General features: G+C 37.4%; 1 protein-coding gene across 3 annotated transcripts in view; it reads right to left on the reverse strand.

The window, feature by feature from the left end:
• The window catches only part of EFL1 (elongation factor like GTPase 1), a 136,295-nt gene that overhangs the window by 72,606 nt on the left and 46,921 nt on the right, over nucleotides 1-16,768 (reverse strand). For all 3 annotated transcript variants that reach the window (XM_030878478.2, XM_060293775.1, XM_060293776.1), the window contains one exon: nucleotides 12,663-12,801. In XM_030878478.2, coding sequence (XP_030734338.1) covers nucleotides 12,663-12,801 — 139 coding nt within the window. The remainder of the gene's footprint in view (nucleotides 1-12,662; nucleotides 12,802-16,768) is intronic.

Consider the following 16,768-nt stretch of genomic DNA (forward strand, 5'->3'; position numbering starts at 1 on the left):
AAGCTCTCTAGGCTATGAGGTGACTGAGTTCTGCCTTCCCTTGGGAACTCCCTTAGCTCAGGAGGCTAGAAAGGGAACTCAAATGGCTCCTGGGGTCAATTTTGGCCTTTACGAAGCCTAGAACAATGCTTTTCTCTTGACTGGATCAAGGCACACAGAAAAGAACAGAAAAAGACTCAATATCTCTGCTTCTCCAACATCAAAAAGCCTTTTTCAGCCCAGAATACGCCCTCTGAATCTCCCAGAACACCTGGGATACACTGAGTGGAGAAAGAAGCAATTCGTTTCAGTGTCCACATGAGCCAAACGAAGAATTTCCAGTGATAACATCACCTTGCTGCTGGGGCCCCGGATGATCGTATCACATTAAAACATCACTATCCTGTTATCCTGAAATAAGAAATGCTCAGACCAAGCCAGGATTTTGCTCTCACCTACGAAATTCCAGAATATTTATGATGAAAAGCAAATGTGTTCGCTTCTAAAGAAATGTTTTCCACACTCTTCCTTTTGTACCTGAGAACATTTTAAACTTTGAAGAAATAAATGATAAACCCCAAGCAGCTCTGGCTGCTCATGTGTTCTCTCACCTAAGCTCAGCGATCTTATTATTTGATTAATTCATGCATTCATTCAACCAATATTCACTGAATGAAGTGTAGAGACTTATGAGGCCCAGTCCCCTTAAGGTATTTGCAGTCAGTCCCCCGCCCCCAAATTAGTTTGTGTGAAGTGTTAGGATGGTTAAGCTAAGTGCCCACCACTGAAGGAGAAAGGGACTTCCTTCCCTAATAGAAGGTGTACTGACTCTCTTCCCCACCCCATAAAACTGGAAAAAGGCCAAGTGCTTTTTAAAAGACCACCATATATTTTATTCCAGGGCGGAAAGTAGTTGCTTTCAGCTCCTACTGCTCTTAATACAATTCTAGAGGTCCAACTAAGGACTTACCTTACAAATGACAGCTTAAGAAAATTAATATATTTCCTTTTATTTTAAGAGAACAAATTATACTGCTATTTTGTGGTATGCTTTATATTTATTAATCACTATATTTTCAGAATAACATTTCAGAAGAATATATACCTATTTTTATAGTTAAAACCTTCTTGCAAAAAAAAAAAAAAAAAATCAAAAATCAAACCTTAACTCTGAATCTACCCCGAACAGCTCATGGCTTTGTTGACCAGGCACGTGATGCGGCCTCTCACGGAGTATCTGGGACACCATCACCCGTCTGCTTATGTCTTCGCTTTGTGTTCAAGCTTGTATACATGCTTCTCAATAGAAAATTCTCTACCTCCTCCAACTTGCAAGCCACCGCCTTCTGCCTCAGCCACTCTCCTCCTCTAACATACACTTCTGGAGTCAGGCTCCGACCCAAATGGAATGGAGTTCTAGCATCCATGTTGGCAATTCAGAAGTTTCAAGAATTCACCCTTTCTGCCTTGCTTCTCCGGGAAACTGATTCCTTCTATCATCTCTACTTAGCTCAAGCTTTCTCTTGAAGAGGTTACCAGAAGTTTTGATTCTTTGTTAACTCTGAATAACTAAGGATGAGAGGGAGAGTCAGAGAAGTAGTTTCAGTAAGAGCCAAAGCATCTGATTTCTTCTCTACCTACATTTTTTGGAGGACATTTTTCAGACAGACTTCATAAGAACAACAGAGTACTTTCCCCAGAATGTTTATGGCGGCCAACTTGAATTTTTCAATTAGATCAAAAGAGTTACGTTTAAATAAGTGACATGCTAAATTAGAAAAGTGCTCTTTAATCTTAACAGTTATGTGCTTCACTTATGATTTATTTTCTTAACAAGTGTGACAACTGGCAGTCAATTAATTAATGATAATATTTCCCATGGAAATCAATGGTAATAACCATGCTGCTTAATTAACCTGTTTGCCTTTTGATATTTTCTGAAACAAAATAAGAGGCATCATCCTGTTGCTTCCCATTATCCTCATCTGCAAGATGAAGTGAAAGATCACAGTAAGTACCTCGCCCAAAGCTACAAAGCTAAAGAGTTGCTCAGCTGGAATTTTAACCCAGAGTATCCTATTTCCAATCCATATACTTCGTACTTCTCCACTCAATCCAACAGGATAAATTCTATAAAACAGCACCAATGGTGTCAAAGAAAGATATTAACACGGTCTTCCCTTCTGACTCAAAAAAAAAAAAAAAAAAAATTAGATGATATTTCAGGTATAAAAAAGGTAAAAAGAAAAATGAAACAGACAATATAGGCTCACTATTCACCTGACGAAAGAGAATATTACCAATAATCTTTACCCCTTCCAATCACATCCTCTCTCAAGGGAACTACTCTGTTGAACCTGCTGTTTATCTTTTCATGTATTTTTTTTATTATATATGTATCTGCTTCTAAACAATATACAATATTTACATGTTTTTAACCTTTACATAAATGGTTGACAACTGGCTTGTTTTTAAAATGCACTATTTGTGAGACTGACCCAAGTTGGTATTTACAGTGTAGTTCATTCTCATCCATGCATAATATTCTACTTCATGACTGCACCATAATTTACTTATCCATTCTTCTGTCAATGGATAATTAGGTTGTTCCCCTCCCCCCATTTTTTTGCTATCGTAATTAGTGCTATTATGAAAATTCCTGTACATGTTTCCTTGTTTGCAAGATTTAAAAGTTTCTCTAAGATATATTCCTAAAAGTGGAACTGCTGTGTCTTGCGGTCACCTATTCTTCAAAGTGGTGTACCAATTAACAATTTACATCAACAGTTTATAAATGTTTCCACTGCTCCATCCCTACAACACAGGATACTGCCAGATTTTAAGAATTCCACCATTCTAACTGTTATAAAACAGTATCTCATGATTTTAAAATACATGCATTTCCTTGATTACTTTCACATCTAATGGGTCTGCCACATTTCAGGTCATACTAGAAACATGTTTCTCCCTCCAACATCACACCTTCCTCTAAACCACATACTTCACCTTTTCTGAAAAGACCAAAAGAGATGTCGAACCTTCTTAATTACTGCCACCACTCAAAATCCATAGTTACTGTTATCACTCAGCTTCCTTCAAACTATCTTCATAGTCTTTGCAGAAATACCTTTCTTTTTGGAAAAATTTTTAAAAATTCCATTTAATCATTTACCCTCTCCCCCAAGACTATAATAAATATCTTCATAGCCAAATCTTTGTGTACAATATTAATTATTTCCCTCTGAATCAATCCCTAAAGGTAGCACTTTTGGGTCAAAGGATATGATTATTTTTCAAGATATAATTATCTTTAAAACTCTTGATATACAATGCCAAGTTGTACTCCAATGGATGGTATCAATTTAGGGGGTATAAGAGAGTATCTTGACAGTCAGTCGTCAGCTGGATAAAACCAAATTTGGCCTTGTCAACAAGACTATTGTGTGAATCATCAAGGACTGCTTCCCAAATTTCATTTAACCATTTACGGAAGTCAAATTATTTCCCCATTCTGTCATGCATTAAAAATTCTAAGAAAAGAGGTCAAAGGTCTCACCATCAGCTTCTTAAACTTGACCTCTGCTTTATCCATTACCACCTACTCTTTCAGCTTCCTATATCTGACATTTGATCTGTCAGTGTCTTATGAGTTTAGCTAAATTCCAGGCTCTGGCCTCCCCAGTGCTGGCATGACCACTATACAAATAATTATTCAACTCACAAGTGTGATTCCAATATCACTTGAAATGGAATATGACCTGTAGTACGTTTACTATTATGTGTAAGTTCTAAATACAACTGTTCACTTTTTCAACTATTGTATCTGAAATAGGCTTGGTAGGGCCAAAAACAAATGGAAGTGAGGAAACTGCAACAAGCCTATAAGCTGAGTTTATATGAGGTGGCTCAGTGACAGGTGAGCCGGCCCCCTCCCGGCCAACCAGGTCTCAGTGGTTATTTCCTCCACGTTTAGACCTGGCGCAGCTGCAAAATGTCTAACAATAGCCAATATACAGTCCCTCTATGACGGGCACTCGACTCAAGACAATCTTATATTTCCATGTCTGAGCAATACTCACTGGACTTCCCATCTCCATGTCTTCCCAAAGCCTCACTGCAATCCCATTTATTTTAGTCAAGGTACAACCTGATGATCTGCTAGCAACTGCTCACTATGGTTTCTCCATGCATTATCACATCTTCAAAATCTTATTCCCTCCCAAGCCTTCTTTACTCTCACCAGCCGACCATGTTTTTTACACTGTTGAGTTGAGAGAGGTTATATTCTATATACCACTAACCATTTGAACATTTCACTGCATCCCTCATCTTTCCCCTTTCACTACCTCTTTTTCTCTCTGAAAAACAACTATTATCAAACTCTATTATACACACACACACACACACACTTTCCCTCTCTCTTTGCCTTGACCCAACCACTCCTTCAAACCATTAACCCATGTCGCACCTTTCTTCAACTGAAAAACTTCAGCAAAAACTGTTTCAATTACCTCTTTCTTTATTTCCTCTGACAAGCTGGTCTCTATTTTATAAGTGCCATTTAAGAGTAAAAGAGGACTATCATATTTGGAGATGGAAGGGAAAAAAAATTCCCATCACATAATCATTTGTTCTCATATAATATCTAGAGTGGCAATAAGCTTACTAATACTCAATTCTTAGGTTATGAAGCTGTATTAGTCTATCTATTCAAAAGAAGTTATGTAGTTTTAGCCAGTTACTCCAGTGAGTGAAAATGAGGATTCAACAGACAAATCTTAAAGTAAGCATTTTACTAAAACATATGGTAACAATTTGATCTTAGGTAACAGACAAGAGGGCTCCAGCTATTCTATAACCTGCTCAGCTGCCTTAAGGACTAAAGGGATCAACAGCTTGTCACATTTAAGTGCAACTGCAGTACACTGGTTGAAAAGTGTTGATATTAGAGCGTGTATAAAAATGTAACGATAAAAAGAATAATGCATATAAAACTAAAGAAATCCAGCCAAAGTTATAAGTAAGATTCAGGCTATAAATAGTTTCATTTGAAAAAAAATGACCCAACTCTTTTGAATAAAAAAGGGACAATAACAATTGATAACATTATCAAATCAAAACTGACAACCAACCAGGTATAGTTGCTTTCATGGTGTTAATCAAATTTCTTAAGGGCCAGAAAATTCCTGTGTCATTTAAACTGTTCTGCAAAACAAGAAGCAATGAAAATATCCCCTAATTTGTTATTTCTTCGTGCAGCTAGTAGAAAGCTGATATCTAAATTCCACAAATATAAAATATACAAAAAACTATAGATCAGGCAAACTTACAAATACTATAAACACTTTACAGAAAAACTACTAGCAAATTGAATTCACTGCTCTATTAACATATTAAAATATACCCATCAAATAGTTTATTCCAGGAATATAAAGCTGGTTTGATATTAGGAAACGTGTTAATGTGATTCACAATATAAGTGGGTCAAAAGAGAAAAACATGTACCACCTGAAAGGTGTGGAAAACACCACGTGATAAATCTCAATATCTATCCACATTTAAAAAATTAACCTAGTAAACAGAAACAGGAGGATACTTTATTTTCATCATAAAAACTATCCAGATCAAATCTCATAGAAACACTAAAATGTTTACAGGAATTCCTATACTATAAAAGGAATAAGACACCACTCTTTTTTTTTTTTTTTTTCCTGCTGTACGCGGGCCTCTCACTGTTGTGGCCTCTCCCGTTGCGGAGCACAGGCTCCGGACACACAGGCTCAGCGGCCATGGCTCAAGGGCCCAGCCGCTCCGCGGCATGTGGGATCTTCCCAGACCAGGGCACGAACCCGTGTCCCCTGCATCAGCAGGCGGACTCTCAACCACTGCGCCACCAGGGAAGCCCTAAGACACCACTCTTAAGCACTGTTCTAAGGGTTACAGCAAATATACTTAAACACAAGGGAAAAAGCTATAAATATTGTGAGAAGAGATTATCTCCAAGAGAAAAACATACAGGTTACAAAACAGGAGAGAAAGTGTGATTTTTTTTTTTTATTAAAAATATACTACTGAACTATACACTTAAAAATGGTTAAGAAGGTAAATGTTGTGTTATTACATTTTTATCACAATTTAAAAATATACACATACAGATTAAAAAAAAAAGACTGGTGGTTATCCCTATGGTAAGAGATAATTCTTATTTAGCTTCCCTGAACTTTTCAAATATATCTCTATCATGACCCACATTATATTGAAAACCATCTTTTAAAAAGAACTTCTAAAAAACCATAACCCTTAGAATTCACATATAAGCCTTATGACCTCAAAATAAAAAAGACAAACTTATATAGTGAAGAAATAAAGAAAACACAAACATAGAATTGATCATGAGAAAGACAGTCTACCAGATTGAAAGAATCAGAATTTTTATGTGCCCTGCCAAGATGATTTACAAGTGAACTATTTCAAAACTTTCAAAGAAACGATGATTATCACATTCTACAGAAATTTCTCTAGAATAACAATGTCCAAAATGGTAGCCACTAGCAACATGTGGTTACTGAGCACTTGACATGTGACTAGTGTATCTGAATGAAGTAAACTTTTTTTTTTTTTTTTTGGTGGTACGCGGACCTCTCACTGTTGTGGCCTCTCCCCTCTCACTGTTGTGGCCTCTCCCGCTGCGGAGCACAGGCTCCCGATGCGCAGGCTCGGCTCCCGATGCGCAGGCTCAGCGGTCATGGCTCACGGGCCCAGCCACTCCGCGGCACGTGGGATCTTCCCGGACCAGGGCACGAACCCGTGTCCCCTGCATCCACAGGCGGACTCCCAACCACTGCGCCACCAGGGAAGCCCCGAAGTAAACTTTTTTTAATATTATCTGATTCTAATCTATTTAAATAATGGCATACGGTTAATGGCTACCAATTGGACAGTGCAGCTCTAGAGGGTAGAAAAGATGGAAGCTTCCCATTTCGGAACTACCATGACACCAAGAAAATAATGTCAATTTTATTAATAATACAAGAAAAGTCTGGATGAAATACTAGAAAATTGAATCTAACAGTGCATGGAGAAAATATGAAAATGTTCAAGTATTGTTTTTTCTAGAAACACAAGGACATCTTAATAACCAGGAAATAAATATAATTCATGATATCAATTATATAGCAAGGAGAAAAGCTCTATAACCTTGTCTTCAGAGGCTGAGAATGTATCAATAAAAATTAAGTATCTATTCCTTATTTTTAAAAAAACCCAAAACTTTCCTAGCATGATTAAGAGATATGAATCAATAGGTATCAGCAAACCTGAAACTAAAATACTAGAAATATCTTCATTAAAGTCAGGAAGTAACAAGATAGAACAGCAGCTATAACTATTATTTATCATACTTTTATAGGCAATAAAAATAAAAAGAAATAAGATACATAACTCTTAGGAAACAGGAGAACAAATTCATTACATCTGCAAAGAAAACTTACTAAAATCAGTTGGAACTATTAATACTAAGAAATGCCTAGCAAGGCTGCTGGTTATTTATTGATTAAAACAGAGTCTTTCCAAGTGGAAATGTTGATGGTAAGGTATATTTAAAAGAAATTCACAAGTAAGTGAATTTAAAGTATTACAAATGTACTACAAAGGCTTAAGAGTCACAAACCGTTGAGCTTTCCCTTGAAATAATCAAATCAAATCTGCTAGTAAAACCCTTCAATGGCTTCTGCCTCTTCAGTCACGCCACATGACTAAGGAGAACACATACACTCTCTCCATTTAATCCACACTGATTTCCTATCAACCCAGCAACCAACCATGGCAAAACTAAAACCATTTCAGGAAAAGGCTAATTAATATTTATTATTTTCTTCATGTTGCAAAAAGAGCAATATCATGTTTCCTCTTAGAATATGCCCCTGAAATTTTTAAAGATTTAACCATATGGAAGAGATCTAAAAGTGTGTAAGAAAAAGCTAAAGATTTGGAATCCTAATTCAATTTCCCCTCACATTTTAATAGGAGCCTGTAGCAAACATTTATTTTTAGAGAAATTCTCAGTAGAGAACTGAACAAAAGACTATTGTGTGTTCAACACAGTAAGGTTTCTCTGGTCCCATCTATACCAACTTTTCAAACATCAGGTTGGAATTAAATGATTTTAAACTTTAAATTGACTATTTCCAGACCATAAAATCTAACCACACTTAGTCGGTGTAAGCATTCCAAGTGAGTTATAGCTGAGTTCAAGTGTGAAATCTGCATTTTTCAAGTGCCAATAAAGGAACTTTCCTTTAGACTTTGACTATATACACTGACTTGTTCAAGAATGCCATATAATGTTTTCATTTCCCTCTCCAACAAAAATTTTCATCTGCACCTGATAAATCTGACTTGGTATCGTTTCTGATGAAAAGCATATGGGTATTGGTCATATCACTCTACTATTTTCTTATTAAAATGAGAATTGTAACTTGTTATCTAAGTTAGGAAGAGTAAAAAAGAAGTTTACAGGCCTGCCTGATCACGATGAAAATCGCTATGTCTTAATTTTCAATATGTGTCCTACCACGGGCCTGCTAAAATACAAAAGGAAACAAGAAATTATCTATGATTAGTGGTGTGGTCATCTTAAAACATGTCCACAAATTCCTTGACATATCTCCCATCAAAGGTGGAGTTAGTGCCCTCTCTTTGATATGGACCAGTCTTAGCGACTCTCACTTCTTAATAAAGAGAAGGTGGCGGAAATGAGACTGAAGGCTTTAGAGGCTGCGTCATAAAAGTTGATACAGCTCCCTCCTGGCTCTCCCTATTGGGATGCTCACCTGCAGAACCCAGCCACCATGCTGTGAGGAAGCCAGGCGGCCACATGCTCCAGCCCCAGTTCCACTTCCAGAAAAGGTCCCAGCCGACAACCAGCATCAAACAGCAGACAAGTGAGTGAAAAGAGCCTTCACATAACTGTAGCGCCCAGGCTTTGAGCACTTCAACCGACACCATGTGGCACAGAGACAAGCTGTCCCACCAAACCATGTCCAAATTGCAGATTCATGAAAAATTTACAAGTGCCTTTGTTTTAAGCCACTAGGCTTTGGGTGGTTTATTATGCAGCAACAGATAATTGGAACATGTAGATTAATTCAACCACCTTCAGCCACTCAACTTACTCTTTCCATTCACCCCCTGCCCAACCACTGCCACAGGAAGACAAACCTGTTTTAAGTAAACAACAACAATGCTGACATAGAAACTTGAGAGCTAGAATCCCAGCATGTGTTACCCCTGCTGGCAATTAGCTTTCTCTTGTTCTGTTTGCTGCTCACCTCTTAACATTCCAGAATTCTTGGCCTTTTCCTCTGTCCTGCCTTAAACTTACTCCTAGCTTTGAAAGGTTGCTTTTATTAAACACGTGGCTTATGAAACTGCTACTACTGCTACATATGCTCCAGTTTTTTAATCAATAAACAAGTGAAATTTGCCTTACAAAAGGTAAGTCTGACTCTCAGGCTAGTAACTAGTTCAAGATGTTCTGATAGAGCTATTGAAATGGGTTCTCAACCCAACCAAGTAACCATATCAAAAATGTACTGTTCCTTCTAAGAAATACTAGGAAGGGAAATATCCTAATAACTAAAATAAGATTTTTCTCTAAAAAACACAAGTCTGAAAAGTTAAAGCCTGAGGGAACCCTGGAGATAATCTAGTTCAGGACTTTTTCAACCAGTGGTATACTGACATAAACCAGGGAAGATTTTCATGACAAAAGTACTAAGAATTTGTATCTTACTCCATCCTCACTGAAATGTCAACCTGCCATAATATAATGGCAATTTTAAACTTGAATTTTGTTTGTACTTTATTTTTACATTTGTATGCATGTATTTTACAAACAAGATGTACAAAATATGATTTTGTTTATATTTTACAGCTACAGCAATAAAATGTATCCATACGATGCTATTTAATGTTCTGTCCTTAAAGTTTAGAATGTATGATAAATATAACAAAAGCAGCCCTGGGAGTCCATAAATAGTCTTCTAAGAAAAAGAAATTAAAGTAGCTGTTCTATTTTTACTATTAGAAATGTTGGTAAAAATTACTCTAGTCCACATCATGTGGCAAAACTGAGGACCAGAAAGGTTATACAGTCGGCCTGAGGCCATATAACTAGTTAGTGGCAAAACTATGACCAGAATTTTGGTATACTCATGTTCTCTAGTCAGGCATGGGGCTCCATTAGATTTGGATTAACAGAAGGAAAACAATTACTATCTGCTTCAATTCAGAAGGTAAGTCAAAGTGGTTGGCTGGATTCCAACCCCTTCAATGTTACATTTATAATCATTCTGGAAGACTATCTTCCTCCTTAATGTAAAGAAACAGAACCTTAATGAAGGGGCCTCAGGCAACACCAGGGCAATGTGGAGGAAATGTGGCTGACAGTATGGACTGGCTATTCAAAAGCCATTCACAACCCCAATATCCCTTGCCTTAATTGTAGAGACTATAAGAGACTCAATCCTTGGCCTTCATTGCAGCTAGGGGTGATCATATGACAAAATTACAAAGAAATGAGGATATATACATTGGTCACTAAGAGGGCATTTCTTCCCAAATAAAAACATCAGTGCTATGAGAAGGCCTTTGGCCCTTGTGCCCTCTTCCTGCCAGGAATGTTGATGTGATTCCTGGAGATGCAGGAGCCATCTTGGTTCCTGGGGACAAAAGCCACAGCTGAGGATTGCAAACAGGCAAAGACAAGGAACCTGGCTCCCTGATGACATAAGAGAACCATCCCATCAGCCCTCAACTCTCTGCCCTCTATCTTAAACTTCCTACTGAGTGAAGTTTAAGACTATGCAGTTGGTTTTTTGGTTACCTGCAGCTAAATACAATCCTAATTCTTAAATAAAATAAATCTGGCTTTTCTCCTTAATCCATTTTGTCCCAAAGTTGGGTGTCCATCTATGTTATTTTTTTATCACTGAATTTGGTAAATGAATGTTTAATCACCTCCACCACCCTAGCTCGTAGCACCACCCCAAAATGTTTTGTTTTTTTTTTTTGCAGTACGTGGGCCTCTCACTGTTGTGGCCTCTCCCGCTGCGGAGCACAGGCCCCGGACACGCAGGCTCAGCGGCCATGGCTCACGGGCCCAGCCGCTCTGCGGCATGTGGGATCTTCCTGGACCGGGGCACGATCCCGTGTCCCCTGCATCGGCAGGTGGACTCTCAACCACTGCGCCACCAGGGAAGTCCCTCAAAATGTTTTAAAAGATCAGTAAAAGAGAATGAGGCATGTCTCTTTTCTCCAAGACGAAGACAGTTTTAACTTGTAGTAGGTCTCCTGTAGCAGATGGCAGCGTTAAGGGCTGCCTTAGGAAGCAGACGAAAGAGAGATGGTTTCCCTACTTATAACCTAGCTGACCTCAGTCCTGAACAGCATGTGGAAATCTAGAAACAGAAAGAAGGAAACCAGAACTATTGCATGTCAAGTTCCTAACCTCTACTGGGGAAAGAGCACAAACAATGAGTCTTAACTGGAGGGGATATTATAAAAACCATTCACTCAACCCTTTATTCAATACCTTTTCTTTCACTTGAACATTGTGTTAAGAGATCTTCCACCTCACCTTCCATTTAAGAAACAAAATTAATTGAATCAAGAGAAATACAGTAATCCCAAGGAAGGCTTATAAACAAAACTAGGGTGTTTTCCATTCATCTTCCCATGTCCTTCCTGATAAAATATTTTTCTGGCTACGGAAGCTCATAAAGTTATATCAATTGTTAAGGTTCAACAGCATTTTCCAAAGGGGTGAAAAGAATGGGTAATACTGATGAGAAGCTAGGAATTCTACTAATTTCATACCAAAAGCACAAAACAACAACAGAAAAGGAATGAAAAAATTTAAGAAAGAATGTGTCTCAGCAAGGGAGCGTCAAAATGCTTTGGCATATTTCCTGGACTGAAGTGGACAAAATCCAGCTGTTCTGGACCAGTAGTCTAGATCATTTCTCTAAAACATAAAAAGAATCCCCAGCCCAAGCAATCACCCAATAAATAGCTCTATAGCTGACAAGGACCCTAAGGGTTCAGAATGGGATACAACATTCCACAACACACTCAGGTTCCTGTGATGATCCAAGGGAAATTCCTTAGGCTAAGTCTTTAGGATTGCACTAAGGACCTTAAAATGTGAATTCTGCACACAAAGAGCAGAAGCCAAGCAAGTAATAAACATTATGGAGATAAGGAGGAGTACTTATGGATATATAATATAAAGCAACATTCAATGGATAAAAAATATTGCGAGAAAATAGACCTCTACATCAGAATAGTTTCCGATAATTTAGAACCAGAAGTGTCTTGTTCATCTAGACTGACTTTAATGTGAGCAGGAATTCTCCTTCTTGCTCCCAAACAAATAGAACCCCAGCTTAGGACAGAGCATTCACAGATTACTTTTTTTAAAGTAGAACTACCATAATTTACAGCAAGCTATTGTTATGCATGCTAATTACTCAAATGCACTAAGTTAAAGCCTAAGGACACCGGACAAAAATAAACAAACCAAAAACGAGGTCAAAGCCATTTCCTTTGAAGACTTCACTTAGTTTGTATGACAGGTAATCTCTCAGAATGGACTACAGATATAATACATAGCACCACCCTACCTAGCACATTTCCTGGAGGTACCTTCTCTAGATCTTCCAGTTCCCTTCCCATCAGAAGATACAGGTTTTCCAGGGTACAGCATGCCATGTGGGGGACCGGGGGAAGGTCATCTAATGGAGCTGAGAAGCCTAATGGCACCTAGGCAAAAAAATAAAATAAATAAAGGAAGATAAGTTAGAAGGCATCAAATGAAAAGATCAGTTAATACCTACAAAGTTACTTTATTCAAAAGTAAGATATAGTGCAGTCATATTGCATGTAAACCTGAAACATGTAAATCTGAAATGGCATGATACAAAAATAAGTCTCAGTTTATGAATAAATTCTGAAATAGTGAAACCTCTCAAATATTCAAAAATTGTCAAGAATTCCACATAATCATAAGCTTTATGGCTAAGTAATATAAATTCTGTTGTGACCTGGTAGCACCACATTAACTAACAAACAAAAATCCCCATAGCCCTTTGCTAGTATTTACATGAACCATGTCAAACACCAGTTCTGGTGACCACTAGGCTATTATTTCAATGCTCATTATTACTATTACCACTTAAAATCGTAATAATATTATTATAATGTCATGTCAATTATAATCTTATTATAATATCCTTTAAGCATTCAACAAGGGCTGGTGCTAATGCTGAGCAAGATGAAAATGAGTAACTCTGGAAGAGCAGTTAGACGTAATAAACATGCCATGTAATGGCCAAACAACTGCTATTGATATTATATCCTACACTGCTCATCTGGAAGAGAGCATGCTGTGAAATATTAGGGACTCATGAGAAGACACAGCACACTCACATGCAAAGATATGCTACAGGGATAAGAGATTTATGAACTCGCCCTACATCACATTTATTCTTATGGAGATACTATCTCAAATTATTCAAGATATTGTCTCGAATTATTCAGTGACCTCCATATAAATGCAAGTGCCCTGAAAGCATTTCAACCAAGGAACCAACTTATCTTTGATACCGAAAGGCCCAAGGCACTGTGCCGGTGCCAGGAGGAGAATAAAACGTCCGAGACATAACATATACAAAGATAATTACCACTGCAAACCTAGAGTGAGTGACACAAAAGCAGTACAGGCAAGTAAATTCATGAAATCTCAGAGGAGGGAGAAGATAACGTGTTAGGGTAGACCTGGAAACTTCATGAAAATGATGACCTTTCAGGCCCCTGATACATTTGAATGTACATGTTCTGACTCAGGGACAACTCTGTAGGGGAGCTCTGAAGATAGGGTGGAAGAAATTTAAAACACAAGGATCAAATTGGAAGAAACAGAATTATTCATAGACAGTATGATCATTCACTTAAAGCAAACTACAGATGAATTATAATGACTAAGACAATTTAGCAAGATGGCCACAGACCAATATACAAAACTTAATTAACTGTATGTCTATAAATCAGCAACAGAAAAAAAATATATTTTTAAAACAGTAACTTTTACAATATCAACAAAATATAAGAGAGCTAGGAATTTGTAACAAAAGTGATTAAAGATTTTTATAGAGTAAATGATAAAACTTTAATAAAAAACATTTTAAATGACCTAAATAAGTGAAGAGCTATACCTAATACATTCATGGATAGAAAGATTCAGCATTGCAAAATGTTGACTAGTGCCATACATGTACTGATTTAAATCAATACCAAAGTCTCCACAGGACTTTTCATGGAACCTGACAAGATGACTGTAAAGTTTATAGAGAAGAGTAGAGAGTTAGGAATAAACGAGATACAAAGAAAAACAAGGTAGAGGAATTTGGCCTTTTAGATGTCAAAACATGTAGAAAAGAAGACAACACTGAACAGAGACAGTGACAGACAAACAGAAAAGATGAAGTCTAATACTCCAGAAACAGACCAATGTACATGTGAAATTTGATTTATTACAGAATTGACAAAGAGGATTAGTGGGTAAAGATAGAATTATTCAATTAATGGTGTTGGAACAACTGGTTATTTGTATGCGGACAAAAATCAAATTGGATCCCTTCTTCATACCATATATAATACAAACACTGACTTAAACATTTAAACATGAAAGGCAAACATTAAACTTTAGAAGAAAACAGAAAATTTTGTGTCTTCAGTGTAGTCATAATTTTAATTTTCTTAAACAAGTTACAAAAAATAAAACCCATAATGGGAAAGACTGATGAATTCAACTACATTAAAATTAAGAACTACTGTCTACTGAAAGACACTAAATAAGAAGTGTGACAAGTTCCAAACTGAAGAAGGGATTTGCAAAACTTAAAAATGACAAGGAATTAGTATTCAGAATACACAGAAGAATATACAAAATTAATATACAGAATATATAAAAGCCAATATTAAAAAGTATATATTGTACAACAGAAAATTATGCAAATGACCCAAAGAGATACCTTCATAAGAGAAAACAAAAATGACCACTAAACATGTTAAAAGAGTAATAAGGAAAATGCACATTGAAACCATAACAAAACATCATATCATACCCATCTGATTAGCAAAAATTAAAAGTCTGACAATACCAAATTTTGGAGAGGACGCGGAATAACCGGCACTGTTAAACACTGCTGCTGGGAGTGTAGGTCAGAACTACTTTGGAAGACAATTTGGAATTATCCAATTAAGCTGAAGATACACACAGGCAATTCCACTATGGGCATATTACCTTGAATTTTTTGCAAATATGCACAAGGAAGATGTACAAAAATATTCAATGTAGCATTGTTTCGATTAGCACAAAAGGAAAGCAGCCGAAATACATATTCAAAGGAAAATGGATAAATATTTCTATAATGAAATACAATGCAGCAGTGAACAATAAATGAACTACAGGATAAGCATCAACATAAATTTACCTCACAATGTTAAGTTAAAAAGCAAACTGGAGAATAATTACAGTAAGATTCCATTTAAACAAAGTACACAAACAGGATATTCTTTAGTAAGGCACACACAGGTTGTAAAACTATAGGGAAAAGCAACAGAAGGATGGAGCAGACAGACTAAAGGCGGTCCTCCTATGATCCCTGCCTCCTGGTGTTCACCTCCTTATGCAATCCCTTCCCCCTCAGTGTGAGTGGGGCCTGTGACTTGCTTCTCACCAAGGGAATATGGCAAAGGTGATGGGATGTCACTCTCACGATGACCTCAGGTCACACAAGACTCTGTCTTGCCAGTAAATTCACTGTACAGTCTCCTCTCGGGCCTGATGAAGTAAGCATCCAGGCTGGAAGAGTCCACATGACAGGAAACTGCAGGGAGCCTCTAGGAGCTGACAGCAGCCAAAAGAATCTGGGGCCCTCAGGCTCACAGTTACAAGGATATGAATCCTGCCAACAACCTAAGGAAGTCTGGAGGCAGATACTTCCCCAGCTAAGCCTCCAGATGAGAATACAACTCAGTCAACACTCTCACTGCAGCTTTGTGAGACCCTAAGCAGGACTAGATAAGCTGTACTTGGAATCCTAATCCACAGAAACTGTGAGATGAGAGAGCAGAAGCAAGAGAACTACAATTCTGCAGCCTGTGGAAGGAAAACCACATTCACAGAAAGATAGACAAAATGAAAAGGCAGAGAACTTTGTACCACGTGAAGGAACAAGATAAAACCCCAGAAAAACAACTAAATGAAGTGGAGATAGGCAACCTTCTAGAAAAAGAATTCAGAATAATGATAGTGAAGACGATCCAGGACCTCAGAAAAAGAATGGAGGCAAAGATAGAAAAGATGCAAGAAATGTTTAACAAAGACCTAGAAGAACTAAAGAACAAACAGAGATGAACAATACAATAACTGAAATGAAAAATACACAGGAAGGAATCAATAGCAGAATAATCGAGGCGGAAGAACAGATAAGTGACCTGGAAGACAGAATGGTGGAATTCACTGCTGTGGAACAGAATAAAGAAAAAAGAATGAAAAGAACTGAAGACAGCCTAAGAGACCTCTGGGACAACATTAAATGCAACAACATTCGCATTATAGGCGTCCCAGAAGGTGAAGAGACAGAAAAAGGACCCGAGAAAATATTTGAAGAGATTTTAGTCGAAAAATTCCCTAACATGGGAAAGCAAATAGCCACCCAAGTCC

The sequence above is a fragment of the Globicephala melas genome, chromosome 2, assembly GCF_963455315.2.
Source record: "Globicephala melas chromosome 2, mGloMel1.2, whole genome shotgun sequence".
NCBI lineage: Eukaryota > Metazoa > Chordata > Mammalia > Artiodactyla > Delphinidae > Globicephala > Globicephala melas.